The sequence below is a fragment of the Sporothrix brasiliensis genome (assembly GCF_000820605.1).
Source record: "Sporothrix brasiliensis 5110 chromosome Unknown Cont18, whole genome shotgun sequence".
Taxonomy (NCBI): Eukaryota; Fungi; Ascomycota; class Sordariomycetes; order Ophiostomatales; family Ophiostomataceae; genus Sporothrix; species Sporothrix brasiliensis.
The window spans coordinates 2,364,854-2,380,684 of record NW_024467137.1 but is presented as its reverse complement, the minus strand read 5'-3'; the positions used below and the strand labels follow the sequence as shown (position 1 = coordinate 2,380,684).

At 53.5% G+C, this 15,831-nt stretch overlaps 2 protein-coding genes across 2 annotated transcripts; one reads left to right on the top strand and one right to left on the bottom strand.

Moving 5' to 3' along the window:
• Positions 1-161: 161 nt before the first annotated feature.
• On the bottom strand, positions 162-2,405 carry SPBR_01407 (uncharacterized protein; the record flags this gene model as incomplete). Its single annotated transcript, XM_040759718.1, has 1 exon — positions 162-2,405. One exon carries the CDS (start codon positions 2,403-2,405, stop codon positions 162-164), a length of 2,244 nt encoding a protein of 747 aa, XP_040619633.1.
• An 8,447-nt stretch (positions 2,406-10,852) lies between these two features.
• On the top strand, positions 10,853-15,457 carry SPBR_01209 (uncharacterized protein; the record flags this gene model as incomplete). Its single annotated transcript, XM_040759520.1, has 4 exons — positions 10,853-12,412; positions 12,500-12,586; positions 12,708-12,771; positions 13,506-15,457. The coding sequence occupies 4 exons, from the start codon at positions 10,853-10,855 to the stop codon at positions 15,455-15,457; spliced, it is 3,663 nt and encodes a 1,220-aa protein (XP_040619632.1).
• Positions 15,458-15,831: the final 374 nt, after the last annotated feature.

The window sequence follows — 15,831 nt, the reverse complement described above, 5'->3', positions numbered from 1 at the left end:
ATGTATGGAGATGAATCATAACCGAGAGAGGTCAAGAAAAAGACGGTCCGTATGCATAACTCATTGGGGTGCTACACCTTTCCATTTTCTTGATTCCCGAACCCATGATTTGCCCGAATGTGCCGTATCAAATTCACATCGTTTCCGTCTCAATTCAATTTCTATGCCGTCAACATACCCATGAGGCCCTGTGATGGCGGCGTCGAGTTGTCAATGAGCTCGCGTGCCCGCCGCCGCCGGTCACGAATCACGCGTGCCTCGGCAGCCCAGCGGCCCAGCTTCTCTGCGCCTTCTTGGCCCGGGGCGCCACTGGGTACGGCAACGGTAGATACGCTGTCGCTGCTGGCGCTGCCACTGCTGCTGTCGCCCCACAAGCCCAGCCAGCTCGGCCACCAAGAGGAGCCGCTGCTCGCTGCGTCAACGCCCACAGCCGCTGGCTTGCTGGCCCGCCGCTGCTGCTCGTCCCGCGCCAGCTGCGCCACCATGGCCGCCCAGTTGTCCAGGCCGGCCACGAGACACTGGCGGCAGGTGGCACTGCCGTCGGCATGGGCCGTCTTGTTGTCGGACGCCGTGGCCTGTGCAATGGCCTGCCCCAGCGCATTGGACAGCCCGCCGCCCTGGCCGTTCTCGCGTTTTTGCTGCTGCTGCTTCTGGGCCTGGCGGCCGCTCTGGGCGAGGGCATGCAGCTGCTCCTCGGCCATGTCGACGGCCTCGCGTGTCCAGGCGATGCCTTCTTCGCGGGCCTGCTGGTGATGCGACGAAGACGAGAAGGGGTTCCAGGAGGAGGAAGATGATGATGCAGAGGTGGCGGCGTTGCCGGGCGTTTGAGCTGAAGCGTAAATAATCTCGCCAATGTGCAGGCGCAGAGCGGCCTCTTCACATGTGGAGCGCGCACCGGGGATCGGCGGACCGAAGCCATCGTCGGGCGGTGGCGGATAGCTCGGCGGGGACAGCAGGGCAATGATCTGCTTGCCAATGCTGTTCGGCTTCGCTCTGGATGCAGCCTCGGCCGCAGCCGCAGCAGCAGTCGACGACGACGGAGGCAGAGAGCGTCGGGCCTGCAGCAGCGATACGAAGAGGGGCAGAGCATCGGCCACGTTGCCCGAGCGAGCCTGGAACGTGGCGTAGGCCGTCAGGGTCGACAGGAGGTTGCGGGAGAGGGCGGGTGTGTTTTTGCTGTGCAGTGTGTTTGCCGCGTGGTTCTGTGCCGCCCATGCCGTGATCCACGCCGGCGCGTCCACGCCGGCATTGCGGTCAAAGAAGGACTGGCTGTTGTTTCCGTCGTCCTCGTCGTCCCCGTCGCTATCGGGCGCACGTGCAGCCAACACCGCGCGGCCGTAGACGTAGGCTGCAGCATCCTTGTCCTGCTTGTATTCGAGGTAGTTGGCAAACGCCAGCGCGGCCATAATCTGCTGCCGGGCGGTCAGGCCGCGCGTGTTGAGCAGCTTGAGGTAAATCTCGGCAGCGGCAGGGAAGATGACCTCGCAGTTCTCTTCGCGGGGCGCGCCCGAGGATCCGGGCGGCATTGGCTTTGGGTGCGGGTTCGAGGGCCCAATGACAATGTCGGGCGGGCACACGAGATTGCGCGTGCGGTCGATCATCCAGCCGTCGACGTGCTCGGATGTGGCTGCGGCGGCCAGCAGCGCCTGGTAGTAGCCGCGGCGCCAGGGCTCGCTCTTGGCGCGGATGTCCAGGGCGTCGCCGATGGAGGTGTTGGCATTCGGTGCCTCGGGGGCGTCGGCGACGGCGACGCCCGTCAGCGCGGCCAGATCTGCCAGATCCGCCTTGCTCGGCACCTCAACCGCTGCCAGCCCTGCACCTCCGTCGATCTTCGGGTCCTCCAAGCGCCTGATGAGGTCCAGCAGGATCTGCATCACTTTGACGTGGTCCACGACGTGGGTTGCCGAAGTCGTGTCCAGATCGCCGCTGCTGGACGCCGCCTGCTCCTCGGCACTGCCGTCGTCCCCTCGCTCGCCAAGTGCACCGCGCAGCCGCATCCGCGACATGAATGTCCACTCGTGCGGCGTCGGATACGCGCGCTCCATCCACTCTTGCTGGACAACAAACTGGACGAGAACAACGCAGCCGACGGCCGCCCAGAAGTACAAGGTGTACTTGACAAAGGCGAGGGCCTCGTAGCGCAGCCACTGCCGTCGCTGGGTCGTAAAGTACCGGGGCGACCGGGAGGCAGGGCCTCTTGTGGACGGCACGACAAGGAACGGCAGCTGTGGTCGGGTCCGTGGACTGGTACTCCAGCTGTGACCGCCGCCGCTGCCGCTGCCGCTGCCGCTGCTAACGAGCGCTGTGTGTTGTGTGAAGGAAAAGGTTCGCCGGCCGGCGTGTGGTGGCCGGTCTGCCGCCAAACGGCGCGACCACAGGCGCAGCATCGCCGGCCGAGGTCGCATTGTGTCTCTTCGAGATGGAAAGATGTCAGGGTTGGACGTCGAGGAGAGCCGAGGCTCCGAGGCCTATTGCCTTCTGTTCCGCGATACGGTGGAGGCAGATATTCAGTAACGGCAATTCGGTTGCTCAGTACATCGCTTCTACGGCCACCTCGCGGGTCGCCAATTCGTGTCGCAGTCGTTGGCGACTTTGTGTCGAGTCGTTGCGTGGTATCGTCATATTTCTAGAGTGGGGTTGACTGCCTTTTTCTGGCGTTGGGTTACGGGCTTTTTAGCGCGATTGCGGAGAAGCTGCACGTGCATAGTCAGGTGATGCGCTTGACTGTTTATTTACCCAAATAGGGGCTATTACTGACAATTGACACTGTTTCCCATGCTCTTTGACTTGACTGATTCCACTTTCGTTTGTGTTGTATATGTAATACCGCCTGTTGGGAATAGGTGATAGCTTCTCTATTTGGGTTTTGGTTTCGAGTTATTTCATGAGATTGCTTATTCGTCATTTACTTATATTTTTGAAACGAAACAAAGGATCACTTGAAAAATACGTCAAAATTAAGCGAATAATACGATAATCGACCAGTGTTGTTATTATTATTCTTTCCTTTTGTCTATCTTTTCTTTTCTTTTCTTTTATAAAAAATTCCAACACCCATAAACTACATTTTCTAAAAGATAGAGGAATAAGATCGTAGTTCGGGCTCTAAATTCCCGATATCTGACTTGAGTCTTCTCTATATTTTGGCAACCCTAGAAATACCTCCACAGCTGTAGATGCTGCTTACGCGGCATCAGCGCCGCTGAGTCTCATGTCTCGATAGCAGTGGCTGTGCTAACTTTACAAGCACAGAGGGTAGGCCATGCAACGGTTATTGCCGGTTTATTTTCCATTATGGTTTCAGTTGTTTCGGCCGATCTGGGCATCTACTGAGACACTCAGTTTTGACTCTCATCTCAGACCTCATGACGGTTGGGAGTACGACATGGTGTCATTCTAGTGCGAGCCTGTATACAAGTACATTGATACCTAGCATCGGCGGCTCATAGATATTCTCTCTCCATTATGCGTATCTCGAAAAGGAAGAGAAAGTCGAGGTTACTTCACAGGCTGTGTCATCCGTGGGGTCAAATCTACGACGGCGAGAAGATGGCTTAACATGATAAGACGAAGTCATTGGTAGAGGCTAAACGAGCCCCGACGAGATTTGTCGAAGAAGTCGATTACTCGGTGAGGCGTATTTCTGGTCAAAATCTTGTTTCTATCGTCTCATGAGAAGCGTTAACCAGCTTTCCTTTTCCTCGCCCGGGATGCAAATATGGTTCACTTCGCATTTCTCCAACGACACCCACAACTCCCACGACACCCACTCCTCCCGCCCTCCCCCGCGCCCATACCCAGCCAACAGTCACGGGGAGCGTATGTTGTGTGTACCAGTTGGATGGTAGAGTGACAGCTCTGGTCGTCTCGCTACCAGGACTTGCTTTGCTTTTTGCCCTGCCTGTTTCCGCTCTTTCTCACAGTCAAGAGTCCAGTGCCAAGGCCTAGAATTTCTCACCCAGTTTTCCATTGGACAGACAACTTTAACGTTGCGGGGAGGGTTGCATCGTGCCAGGATGGACCTCCATTCATCGTACGACGAATGGTTGGACGTGATATCATGACTATGGAAAACGAGCGGGCAAATTAAGTTGGTTGATAGAGAAGTGAATGGTGAGTGGCTCTCTTGGGACTTGCGATACGTTTTTCAACGCGGTACAGCATGCGGAAAGCACAAAATGAACTGCAGATGCAGTGTGAGGAGGCGTCCATCGTATTTGCTTGTGCCATCGTGGGCGGCGTCCTTACTCCTTTCTCTCTCACTCTCTCGTCTTTTTGACCCGCCTTTATTCCTCAACAACAGTACGGAAGTGCAAACGAGATGCGCCCAGACGACAAAATACAGTCTATCCGAAACGACACATTTGCAAGTCCTACGAAGCACGAGGATTAGGGCCTCCACCACTGGCTCGCAGTAATCTATCTGTCTTTGACCTCGAGCTTTCTTAAGACGAGGCTTTTTTTGGAGACTCTCGCCTGAAACCAACCCTTGTACAGATCCCTCAGCCTGAAGGCCTGAATGGATTTCTCAGCGTTGCTTCAGCTCCCAGTTCTGGTACACATGCCCAGATGCCAAGAGGTGCAGCTTCTGACTTCTCTGTTTCCTGTGCAATATTTACAGGACACCGTTGTATCCCTACTTTCATTTTTTGGAGGGCAGAAGCACAGAGATTTGGGATAGCTTTTGGTGCAATGTGGGCAAGAAGGCACTAACACACCTTTTGGATGGCTGATAGGCGGAAGACGGAGACGAATATTTTGTCGTGTTCTAGCTTGCGCCTAGGTGCGATGGACGGAATTAATGCCCGTAATTACAGCGAAAATTAGCGATGGAAACCAAGAGCCCCCTCATATGCGCCATCCAGAGTACACACAGTCGGATGCCAGCACCAAGAACAAGCGCCCTGGTCGCCGTTTCTACGCGTTCCTCTTGGCACGTTGGCGAAAAATACTCCGTAAAATAAAGTAAAACAAAAAAGTGAGCCTCGTGTAGGACAATTACGTCGCATTCGTTCTCTGTTCGAGGACCAACTCAAGGGGGGAGAACTGCAAAATCTTTACCAAAAAAGGAAGAAAAAGAAAGAAAATGATCGACACATCCTTGTTCGGGCGTGGGAGCCTGATCCCGTTGCCCCTGCGTACATCGAACATGTGGATTGGCTGGCTTACACCGAACGTACACCGGTGAAGCACAGCTGGAAAAAAAAAAAAAAAAAAAAAAAAAAAAAAAAAAGACGACGACAAAGACACGACCGTAAGAAGATAGCCTCACAGTTCCAGTTCCTGCAGCCTCCACGTTCCCTGTTTTTTTTTTTTTTGTCACAACCCCTTCCTCCTTGTTCCCCATGATGTGTTATACCTTGATTCGCACCACCCTTATGCCGAGCCTGATCAGCCAAGGCCCGGATGGCTCCGTGTTTGGTTTAGGATACGACGTTGGCTTCGTCGTGGCCGGGCGTTGGGTGGACCAGAAACCCAATTGTACGTCGTACGTTTTGCGAGACTGGTGGCCAAAAGACCATTTGCAAGGAAAAATGAGATTGTCGAGTCTCCGCCTCCGCTTTTTTGATTGCCGTCTGCCCACATGGTGTCCGCTCTAAAATGTGACATATCATTTTCGTTTCGTTTCTTTTTCTTCCCTCCTGTTAATGTATTTTGTTTTTGCTATTTGTTTTCTCCAACAATCCCCAACTTTCCAATGGGCATTAGAGGCACTACAACCTACTTCGACACTCGCTGCAAGGCCGGCTCCGGTTTTGCTTGTTTCGGCATGTCACAAAGACGGAAGAAGCTTCTTGCCGTATTTGTAAGTAGGAAAAACTCGAAATGACCCTGGATTACACCGCAAGTTAGGCACACCGTATTTTCGAGAACGAGTAGCCATCTTTCATTTCTGCGTGTTGTAAATATATATATATATGTATGGCTTGTGCTCTGTGACCTGTTATATACACAAGGGAAAGAGTGTCGAGGGACACGAGCCATCTATCGCCAACAAAGGCCGTCTCGTATATCCTGTCAACTACCTCTTCTAGCCGTGGTTAGGTCATGTCGTGCACAGTCTGTCTCACCTCCCAATTGCTGTGCGACGTGATCGACACATGTGAGACCACCTCTGTCGAACGTCTAACGTCGAGCGTCTAAATATATCTCGTGTCCTTCCGCGTACGCAGGACAGAATATGACGATGCGATCGACTGCCGTAAGTCGTTCCACCTTTATGGTGTCATCCTCTCGCTCTTTTTGCTTCTTTTTTATTCGTTGATTCTCTGCCTTGTCTGCTCCATCTTATAACGAGATGTGATCTGTCATTTGAAGCGTGCACAGAGACGCACACATGATCGGCTTTCTTTGTGTTTTTCTTGTCCTACATAGACCATGGCCTGGGCCGCATCCCGCTCTGTTCTCTTGTCATATTTTGCAATTTGTTTCTTTCTTACTCGCTTGCACGTCTGTTCGCTCCTCCCGCCCTTTCCCGCTGTGTGATCGTTTCGTCCCGCCGCAGTGTAGCGGACAGCCCAATGACTGATAGCTGAAACGGAGTTGATGTAAATCATTTTATTTTTTTAAAATCAATTAAGGGAAATGAGGAAAGACGAAATCATCCTATATGGATATGCCTTTCCCGCTGTGCATGCCGGTGGCCTATGTTGTGAGGGGCTGGACGAGGTTATAGAATGGCATGGCTACATACTCAAGGATACTACGATCCTGGACCAGTCGTAGAGACGCAGTGATAAGGTGTCCCATGCGTGTGTCACTTCCCCTACCTGAGCAGCGAACGCAGGCCGCTGCGGAGCAGTTCGCCCAGGGGTCGATCATTGCCCTCGTTCTCCTCTCGGACTGCCCGAGAGATACGGGTGAGACGGATGTGTGACATATTTCATGCGCAAATGCAGCATCGGAGTATTGTAGACGGCTTTGGAACGCTGGATCTTGTCGCTCGCTGGCTGGCTTCCTGATTGTAGTAATCAATTCGTGCCCTGTTGGACTATTGCGCCATTTAGGGAAAACGAGGCGCATTTATGAAGGAAGCGGAGAAGAGGGGGCCGTTCTGGATTCTTCGGCTTGGCATGATGGATGGCACCGAAATGTGTCGGCAGTAATTACGCCGTAGGTTTGTGCTCTGCCAAACGTCGTATTGCTGCGTAATAAAGATTCGTTTGGAGTTAGCTGTTGTTGGCCTCTTTGGGGACAGGAAGTGATTCCGGAAGCACGGCGTAACGACTTTAATGCCGTGTCAGTTTTTGCCTCTTATTATGGGCTGCTCGAGGTCGATTTTGTTTCCCAAGCAAATACGGCGCAGAGATGTCCCTTTGCCACATCGGTGGTGATAAGAGACTTTCTTTCCTTAGCTTTCCTTCCCTTCCTCATCGCTGTGGTTTCTAATTGCTCGTGTAATAGGAAATTTTATCCGTTCGCAATGGTCTATGGTCTGGTTCTGCCGTCTGATCTGGCCGTGCGGGAACGGGTTGATCGGCAGCCGCCCGACACCCGTATGAATTAGTCTGTTCGTACGGACGTACTGGCGCGGAACCACACAAACAAGCTGCCAAACTATGTATTTAGCATATGTAAGGTAACTTCGGACGCTACCAAAAAAAGACAAGGAACGAAACGATCAGAGTGATGGACTCACTTATCCTTCCGTATTCTGCTTTCTTCTGCCTCATGTTTTGGGCCGGATGTTAGGTCGTCGTCTGCCACACGGGCCGCCCATTGCGCTATCACCTGCAACGATGAAAAGGGTAAAGACCAGGAAAACATCGCCAAAACTTGAAGAAAATGGGCAGCAGGCGGAGACTGTTAGCCCAGATTTGGGCAACGCCCCCGAAAACAGCTAGTGGCTAGCCTCGTGAAGGGGAATCAGGACCAGGATCTTTGCTTCCTTTGGTTTTAATTGGATCTGGAGAAGTCCCTGAAGCAAAACCAGTCCAGAATCCGGAGAAAGAAAGACCAGCACAGGGAATTGAATCCTACCACATTCTGTGCTTTCTTTTCCGACCGTTTATGTCGTACCAATATGTCGTATGTCGTACGGAGTACCCCGTCCGCGTTGCACTACTGAGAACGTCAGTGGCTGCTAACCGCCTTACCCCCTTTGGTCTCGATATTGGTTCTTGGAAGACCGCTTGATTCTTGAGTCTCGATTCTTGAAGTGGAAGGGCACTGGCTCTGTTGCAACAAAAGGCCGCTCTGCAAGTGTGTGTGTGAGTTGACGGTTTGAGACTAAGGGAAGATACAGTGCCACCCTCTGCTCCGGGTCCATTGTCACTGGAATCAGGCCACACAGGCTGCAGAAGTGAAGATCATGAGCATTTTAAAAGAGGGGAAAGGCGGCTGTGAGGCGCCGAGTGAGGGATCACCATATCAGGTCTTGGTTTCGTTTCTTGTTCAAGCAACAGGAGGAAAAGAGGAGAACGCGTTCATTTGCCGAGTTTGGGAACTGAAATGCCCTTAGCTCCGTTATCTGGGTGCGCAATTCTCTTTGATGTAACAGACATGGCCGGCACATACATCTTTTATTGCCCTGTATTATTGTGCCTTGGGGCGATCCTCTGACTGTTTTTGTGACTTGGATTTTGTTAGTTGGGATTTTCACCTTCTCTCGAGCTTGTAACTCCATAGAAAGTCGATGCGCAAAAATAGACTGAGAAATAGGAGAGGACCACAACATAATAACATGGTTCTCTAACGAACGCCCCACTAGCCGTCATGTATTCTCAAGGTTCAGTTTAGTCCCTCTCGGCAGAGTCCAGAGACGGCGCAAGATTAAGAAACGGGAAAGGATGAACGACGAATGGATATGGGCTGCACGGATTTGGGAATTTATCTCAAAGTGTCCCGGTTCTCTGCTGGAATATGGTGACTGACCTGAATGGGCCCGGACAGGGTCACCCAGATTGAGCAATGGGGACATCTGGAAAATGCCAATCCCGAGGGTCGGCTCACCAAAACCTTGTTCCAACTTTTTTTTTGAAAGTAGTATGCTGTGCTGCGTTGTTCTCTCGCCTGTTAGTCTCAATTTCCCGACCTTTTCATTTCTCATGCACGGCCTGCAGAAGAATGCGTCTGTTGCCCCATAATAATAAGTAACGCTCGACGATCTTCGACACTGAGACACGCACCGTGGTGTTGGATAACGGAGAAAATAAATAAAGGACCGCCAAGCATGCTGCGCTCTGTGGAAGGAAACTTGCACGGCAAGGTAATTTTTCGTGACCTGCAGATACTTTGTCCATGAGAACTCCACCGATACTGCGGAGCTTTTTTGCGAATAAAAACGGCATGGCAGCATGGTGGTCGGGGAGCATAGAAGATGCAATTCCTACATGTTCGCTCTCATCGGTCTAGCTGTATTGATCTAACAGAGGCATTCTCCCTCGCAGGGACTGCCGGACGTCGTCTGCTGTTGTCAGTCTAATTTTCTGTCCAAGGCCACGCTGATCGCCCATCTGGACGATTCAATGGGGCTGATACGACAGACAATCCTGGATGATCCCGGTAGCCTGAGTGTTGGTGTGGCTGCTAGGTATGGACTTTTCGTTTCGTTGCTTGGCTTTGACCTAGCCACCAAGCCAAGCCGCCATCGCCATCGCTGTTCTTTTTGCTTTTCGAAGCAAGCCTCTTGACCGTGGCGTGCAATAACAATTGGCATGTCACCTCTTGTAAAGAAAAGGCCGGGCCAGACCCCTGGCACAGCACGGTTGACACACTGGCCGCGAATGGAGTTTTGTCGACAGGGTGGAGGCAACTGCGTTTTCGGAGTGACTCGCAACAAGCCTGGCCACGCGCATGCGGCCATGGGTGGGGGAGAACAGTGCATGGCGCCAAAAGAGCAACACAAAATGGCAAAAGAGAAAATGAAGGATGCAGGGGACGTACGACGTACGACGTACGACGGTATTTGTTTGGCGAGTATGTAAGCCTCGGGGATGTTGTGTTAGCCAAAGTGAGGTCAGGCAGAGCAGAAAAATGACGGCAGCTCAACGTTGAGAATAGCAATCGAAAAAGAAAAATATGATGTGACGGAGGTGTTGGAGAAACGAAGCACAGACGTAAAGACAATACGACGTGGGAATGGGGAGAGTGTGACTATGAGCGGCATGTATTTTGCAGGGAATATATCGCACAGGGGTCAAAAAATACACAGGACTGGCAGAGACGGAAGGAGCGACGAATCGTGAACGGCAAAACGACCAAAGAGGCAGGAAACACAAAACTTGGGCACGACTGTGGTGCATGTTGACCAGAAACACAGGCTCGTTCCTTCCTCGAAATACTGTTCAAAAACAAAACAACGACGAGGAAAGAAGGAGCACACACACAGGGCTCGCACAAGACGTTCTTTTGGGGAAGGAGGAACAAAACACAAAAACAGCACCGCAAGGAAGTCACAGCCGACGGCTTCTCCACACACCTCGCATACATCCTGGCCGCCTTCGCAAGCCGGGCCAGCCCACACCCAGTCCGCCATTCCTTATTATGATTCAAATAAGATCTGGAACCTATCTCACTCTTGCCCTCATTTTTCTTTTTCGCACCCACATCCTTCTCATGCCTTTCTAATACCTGTTTGCATTATTCTCTCGCGTTCTTCGCGTGTGAATTCTCCCATCGTTGGTCATTCGCTGGCTGTCAGTCGTTACATCTGTTCTGGGGCCTTCCTTCCTTTTTCGTTGCTTTTGCTTTGCCGTTTACCTTTCCCTTTGCTCCGTCTTTTCATAATTTCTCCGACCTCGTCCCTTCCCGTTTTGTTCTCTTGACACTTACTCGTTCGTTCCTCTTTCGTTTCCCTTTCCCCTCTGCCTCTTCGCTCTTTCCGTTTCTCGCATCGTCTCCGCCGCAGAAGATGTTCCTGCCCTCACAAGCACCGGTCTCCGTTTTGGATGCACCGTGCCAGATCACGGTCGAATTTACAGACTACGCCAGCTACCAGCATCATCAGCTGCGGCAACAGCAGTACCGGCAACAGCTCGAACAGCAACAATTACAGCAAGAGCAACAACAGAGACACCAACAACAGCAGGACCAATACCAAGACCAATTGCTGCGACAGCAACAGGAGAAAGAACAGCAGCAGCAACAACAAGTACTGGATTATCAACAGCCATTCACGCAACAGCCGACCCCTTATCCATCCCAGTTTCAGCAGCTGCCGCAGCAGCTCCCTCCTGACCAACGCCTGCTGGTTTACCAACAACAACAGCAACAACAGCAACAACAACAGCAGCACCAGCACCAGCACCAGCACCAGCACCAGCACCAGCACCAGCACCAGCACCAGCACCAGCACCAGCACCAGCAGCAACGCCAGCAGCAACAGCGCCTGCCGCACGAGCAGCTATCCGCGATTCGCACCGGCCCCCGAGGGGGGGCTTCTGCTGATAGTGGAAGGAACGAAGGATCTGCGGCAGCATTAATCGACTACTCCAACCACGGAAGCAACAGCAACACGGCTGCTCTCCCCGTATCTCCTATTCCTGCCATTCCGGGCGGCCCTGGGTACGGGGGCAGTGGTGCGGGCTCGCATGGAGCCGTATTTGCGCGCCGCGGACAGCCAGGAAGTGCTCTGGGAACAGCACGAGCAGAAGCAGGCCTGCCCACCTATGCTGGCAATTCGCTCGACACCAATATTCAAATAAAGGACGAGGAGCAGCACCGGCGCCAAATTTCGCATGGACTCCAACACTTTCCCACGGCAGGATCTCCGCCTGCTCCTTCCCCATCACCCGCTCCTAATGGCACTGCGTATTCCCCTGTGGCCCCGCCGCCAGCACTAGCGCCCACGCCAACAGCGCCTCTGACAGCTACAACGACAGCCATCCCCGCCGTAGCGCCCGCCGCCGTCGACCCTACTGCTTTCGTCACTTCCACAGCTGGCAGTCAGCTCACTAATTCGGGCGTCTCCACTTTTTTCCCGCCCGCTCCTCCCCCGCCAACTTCAGCTCGCAACAGCGCTCCTGCCGCTGTTGGCACTGGTGCGTCCACGACCACCACTGCCTCCTCGACTCTTTCATCATCGCCCGTTGCTCGACAGCTTCACCTCCGACGCCAGCATCATCCCAACAACAACCACCTTGCTCCTCACCACGGGCACCACCATCATCACCAGCACTTGCAGCAGCAGATCCAGCGGCGACGCTTGTACAAGGCACAAGCGGCCCCGGGCCACCCTAGTGCCTATACAGACATTACTTCGAACAGCACCGTTCATCCTCTTCCTCCGCATCACACGCTCCAGCAACTTCTGCCACAACAGCAAGAGCTCGGCCAGGCCGGATACTCGTCACACCCGCTAACCGCCATGGCCGAAAATCCACAGGCGACGGTCACCGGCGACCAGGCCGCTATCGACGCTGAGATTGCCGCGCAAGAAGCGGCTGCCCGAGACTACCACCCCGATTTGAATGTGAGTTCTCTTGTACACGCTCTGGGTGATATGCCTTGCTCTATTTGACTCTGTTTTGCTTTCTCCATCTGCTAACTGGCGGGCCAGGGCCCCGGTATCAACGAAATTCGATCAACAGAGGAGATCAAGGACCACTATGCCAGTGCCGACCACATTTTCGTGCAAAAGACAGTCGTATGTTCACAGCGGCGGTGCATCTATACCCTGCCCGCTCCAACCTCCATACTGTCACTCGAAAAGAGATAACGGTCTCTTTATATGAGGCAGGACTTCATCTAATACCAATATTTTGCAGAATCTGCCCCGAGCGTATCCTCTCTATCGAGCTGTTCGTGGTGACGGCAATTGTGGATGGCGAGGTAAGACGCTTTGTTTTTATCTCCCCCCTCCCCCCCTCCCCTTCCCCAGACAGATTAATTGTGCGTTCTGGCTCTATCTGTGGCCAACTCACACCGATCGCCATGTTACATGCCATGGCCCAATGCGTCCGCGTTTCTCCTCTCTTTTACGCTATCCTCGCCCTCGCCCGTTGCATTTGTTCTCATTCTTCCCTCCCGTCCATGCATGACCCCGCAACCCAGCTGCCACCTGCCATTCTGCATATTGGTCGTTGTCTTGAATGCAATATGTGGGCCTCTGCTTTTCTTTTCTTTTCTTTTTTTTTTTTTGTGTTGTCTCCCGAGTATTCCCCCCCCGTTTGTTGTTACTTGCTCTCTCTCAACGAGGTGGCTACGTGCAGATTTCTGCAGGCGCCGGCACCAGCAGACGGCCAATGCGTGCACCAACAACTAGCTCAAGGGAGACCAGTCATACTCCGAGCATGCCATTTGGGGCCAAAAGCCTAGAACGCTCGATCCCTTCCGCCCCGTTTCACTCTTCTCTCGTTCCCCAGACTCGAGCCGAGTGTGCGATATTCGGCACGGACGGCAAAATGGCGGCGGACGAGCGGGATATCTTGGCGTGAGATGTCGCAAGAGAGCATGATCAGACCCTTTTAAATTTGACGTTTTGTCGTCCATAACACACATTATGGCCAGTGCCATACCTTCTTTTTTTTTTTTTTTTTAATCTAAACTCTAACACAATTATGCAGCCATTGGTTTCTGCTATTTCGAGGCCCTGATCTACAACGGCGACACTCAACTTATCAGCGATGAGAAAAAGCGCCTGCTTGAGCTCAATGACTATATCCGCGATGTGGGAGGCTACGATCCGTATGTCTACGAAGACATGGTTGAAGAGACGGATATTCTCTTCGATGGTATTCTGAAGGCGCTGCCGGACACGGAACAGGCGATACGCATCCTGACAGATGCATTCAACGACGACGGTGCGGGCAATGCGATTATCTACCATCTCCGTCTCCTTACGGCCTCTTACCTAAAGGGTAATGTGGGCGTGTATGAAGGGTTTATTGCTCACGATGGCGGTGTCATTGGTTACTGCCAGGAGTGGATTGAACGCCCTAACTGTGAAATCGACCACCTGCGGGTAGAGGTCCTGGCTAGCATTCTGCTGAAGCCCAGCGACATTGTCCTGGAGATTGCGTACCTCGACCGCAGCAACGGTAGCACTGTGTCTGTGTATAAGTTTCCCGACACGAACATTGGACGTGCAGAGGACACCATCACAATGCGCATGTCACTGCTCTTCCGCCCAGACCACTACGACATTCTGTACCGCCCTTCACTACCATCCAAGACCGTCGCCGAATCGGTACTCCTCCGCTTCCTCCCTGCTGACGCTGCCATGGCTGCCTTGGCACCCGCTCCTGACGCGGCCCCAAGCGTGGCTACAGTGGGACAGCCAGTTGCATCAGACCCGTCGAACCCGTTGGTTGAGCCATATTTGCCGTCGGATTCTTTGGCGGCCGAGATTGTGGCACAAACGTACCCGGTGGCTCCAAGATACTATGAGCGCATTGCCCAGCCGTCTGGGACGCCCTCGATTCGCGAGGACACACCTGATCTGACCCCCGGCTCCTCGACGAACTCGCCCGCCACATTCCCTGTGAAAGAGGAGCCCATAACTCCGGCGTATGCATCCCCTGTCCCCCCGCCCTCAGCGTCGCAGCAGACGACAATGCGGCGTGAATCCGGGGCTCCGACCGATAACTCGTCAGCGATAACTCCGACCGCCCCTACTCCCTCTGCACGCAGTGGCGCCGATCCTCCGTCCGCACCGGCACCACCCACGACCAGGCAATCCCAAAATGACGTCGAAATTCATCATGTAGCGCAAATATCCTATGGAAGCGCTGCACAAAGCGCGGGTAGCTTTGGCAACTACCAGGGTGCCGATTTCCAGATCCTGTCCCGGCTCCCTGGACTATTCAACACATTCTCGGCACAACCGTCGTCGTCGCCTTTTGGTATGGGCCAAAGGTCGTCGTGGGGTGCGCCCGGACCATCTCGATCGGGACTGGCAAAGGGCGTTCCGCCTTTCCCGGCCTCCCCGTCAGAGACATCCGTGCCGCCGACGAGCGGATTAGCTGATCTTCCGAAATCGGCCTTGGCGGGCCCTGCCATGCCCGCGTCTCCCGCGGCATCTGTGGTCCCGGGAACGCCCATGTCAGCCATTTCTTCCGGTCTGTCGGATTCATACTCGGAGCCGGCGTTTAGTGTGGCCGGGACACCGGTACCTCTCATGGACGCCCCGACGCCAGTATCGTCAACGCAGATGGGATATAGTGGAGCGGGCGGTGGCGAAATTGGAAGAGCCACTGGCAACAACGGAGGCGGAGGCGGCGTCGGCAGCAGCGGCGGCGGCGGTGCAGGACGAGCAGGGAACACCGCATCCGTATTTCTTCCGGAACCCACTTCCACACCAGTACGCTTCACCAAGTGGCACTTCAACCGCCTACCGCACGATGCGACAGACCCAAACTCGAGCCTGTTCCGCAACTCCCGCGTCAGCACGGCGCACTTTGACAATCCAGACTTCCAGCCGCAGGAGTACGACCCCTCTGGTGGAGGCACCGATGGACCAAGCCGCAGTCGACGAAAGAGCAGCGTTTTACGTGAAGACGGCGACAAAATGAAGTAAAATGGCCAAGTGAGGCGGGCGGCAAAAGGGGATACCGAACGAGCCATACTAGGCCGACAAAAGGAGGTGGGGGTTCATCATCGCAGACACTTTACACATTACGCATTCGCGCATTCACGCATTCACGTATTCACGCATTCATGAGAGGATTTCTGCATTTATGTAGTTGTTATAATTCCCCTTGCGTTTTCTAGCATTTCGCCGTTTCACAAGCAACTACCAACCTCAGACAGAAGATGCCTGACCCATTCCATGATATTCCCAGGTTCCCTGTTTTATCTGTGTTGTTATATCCTAGCATAGCTCCAACAGTTTTAATGTGTGTTATTTGGCATTTATTGGTTTGCCTTTATTAACTTGCCGATTTTTGTTTT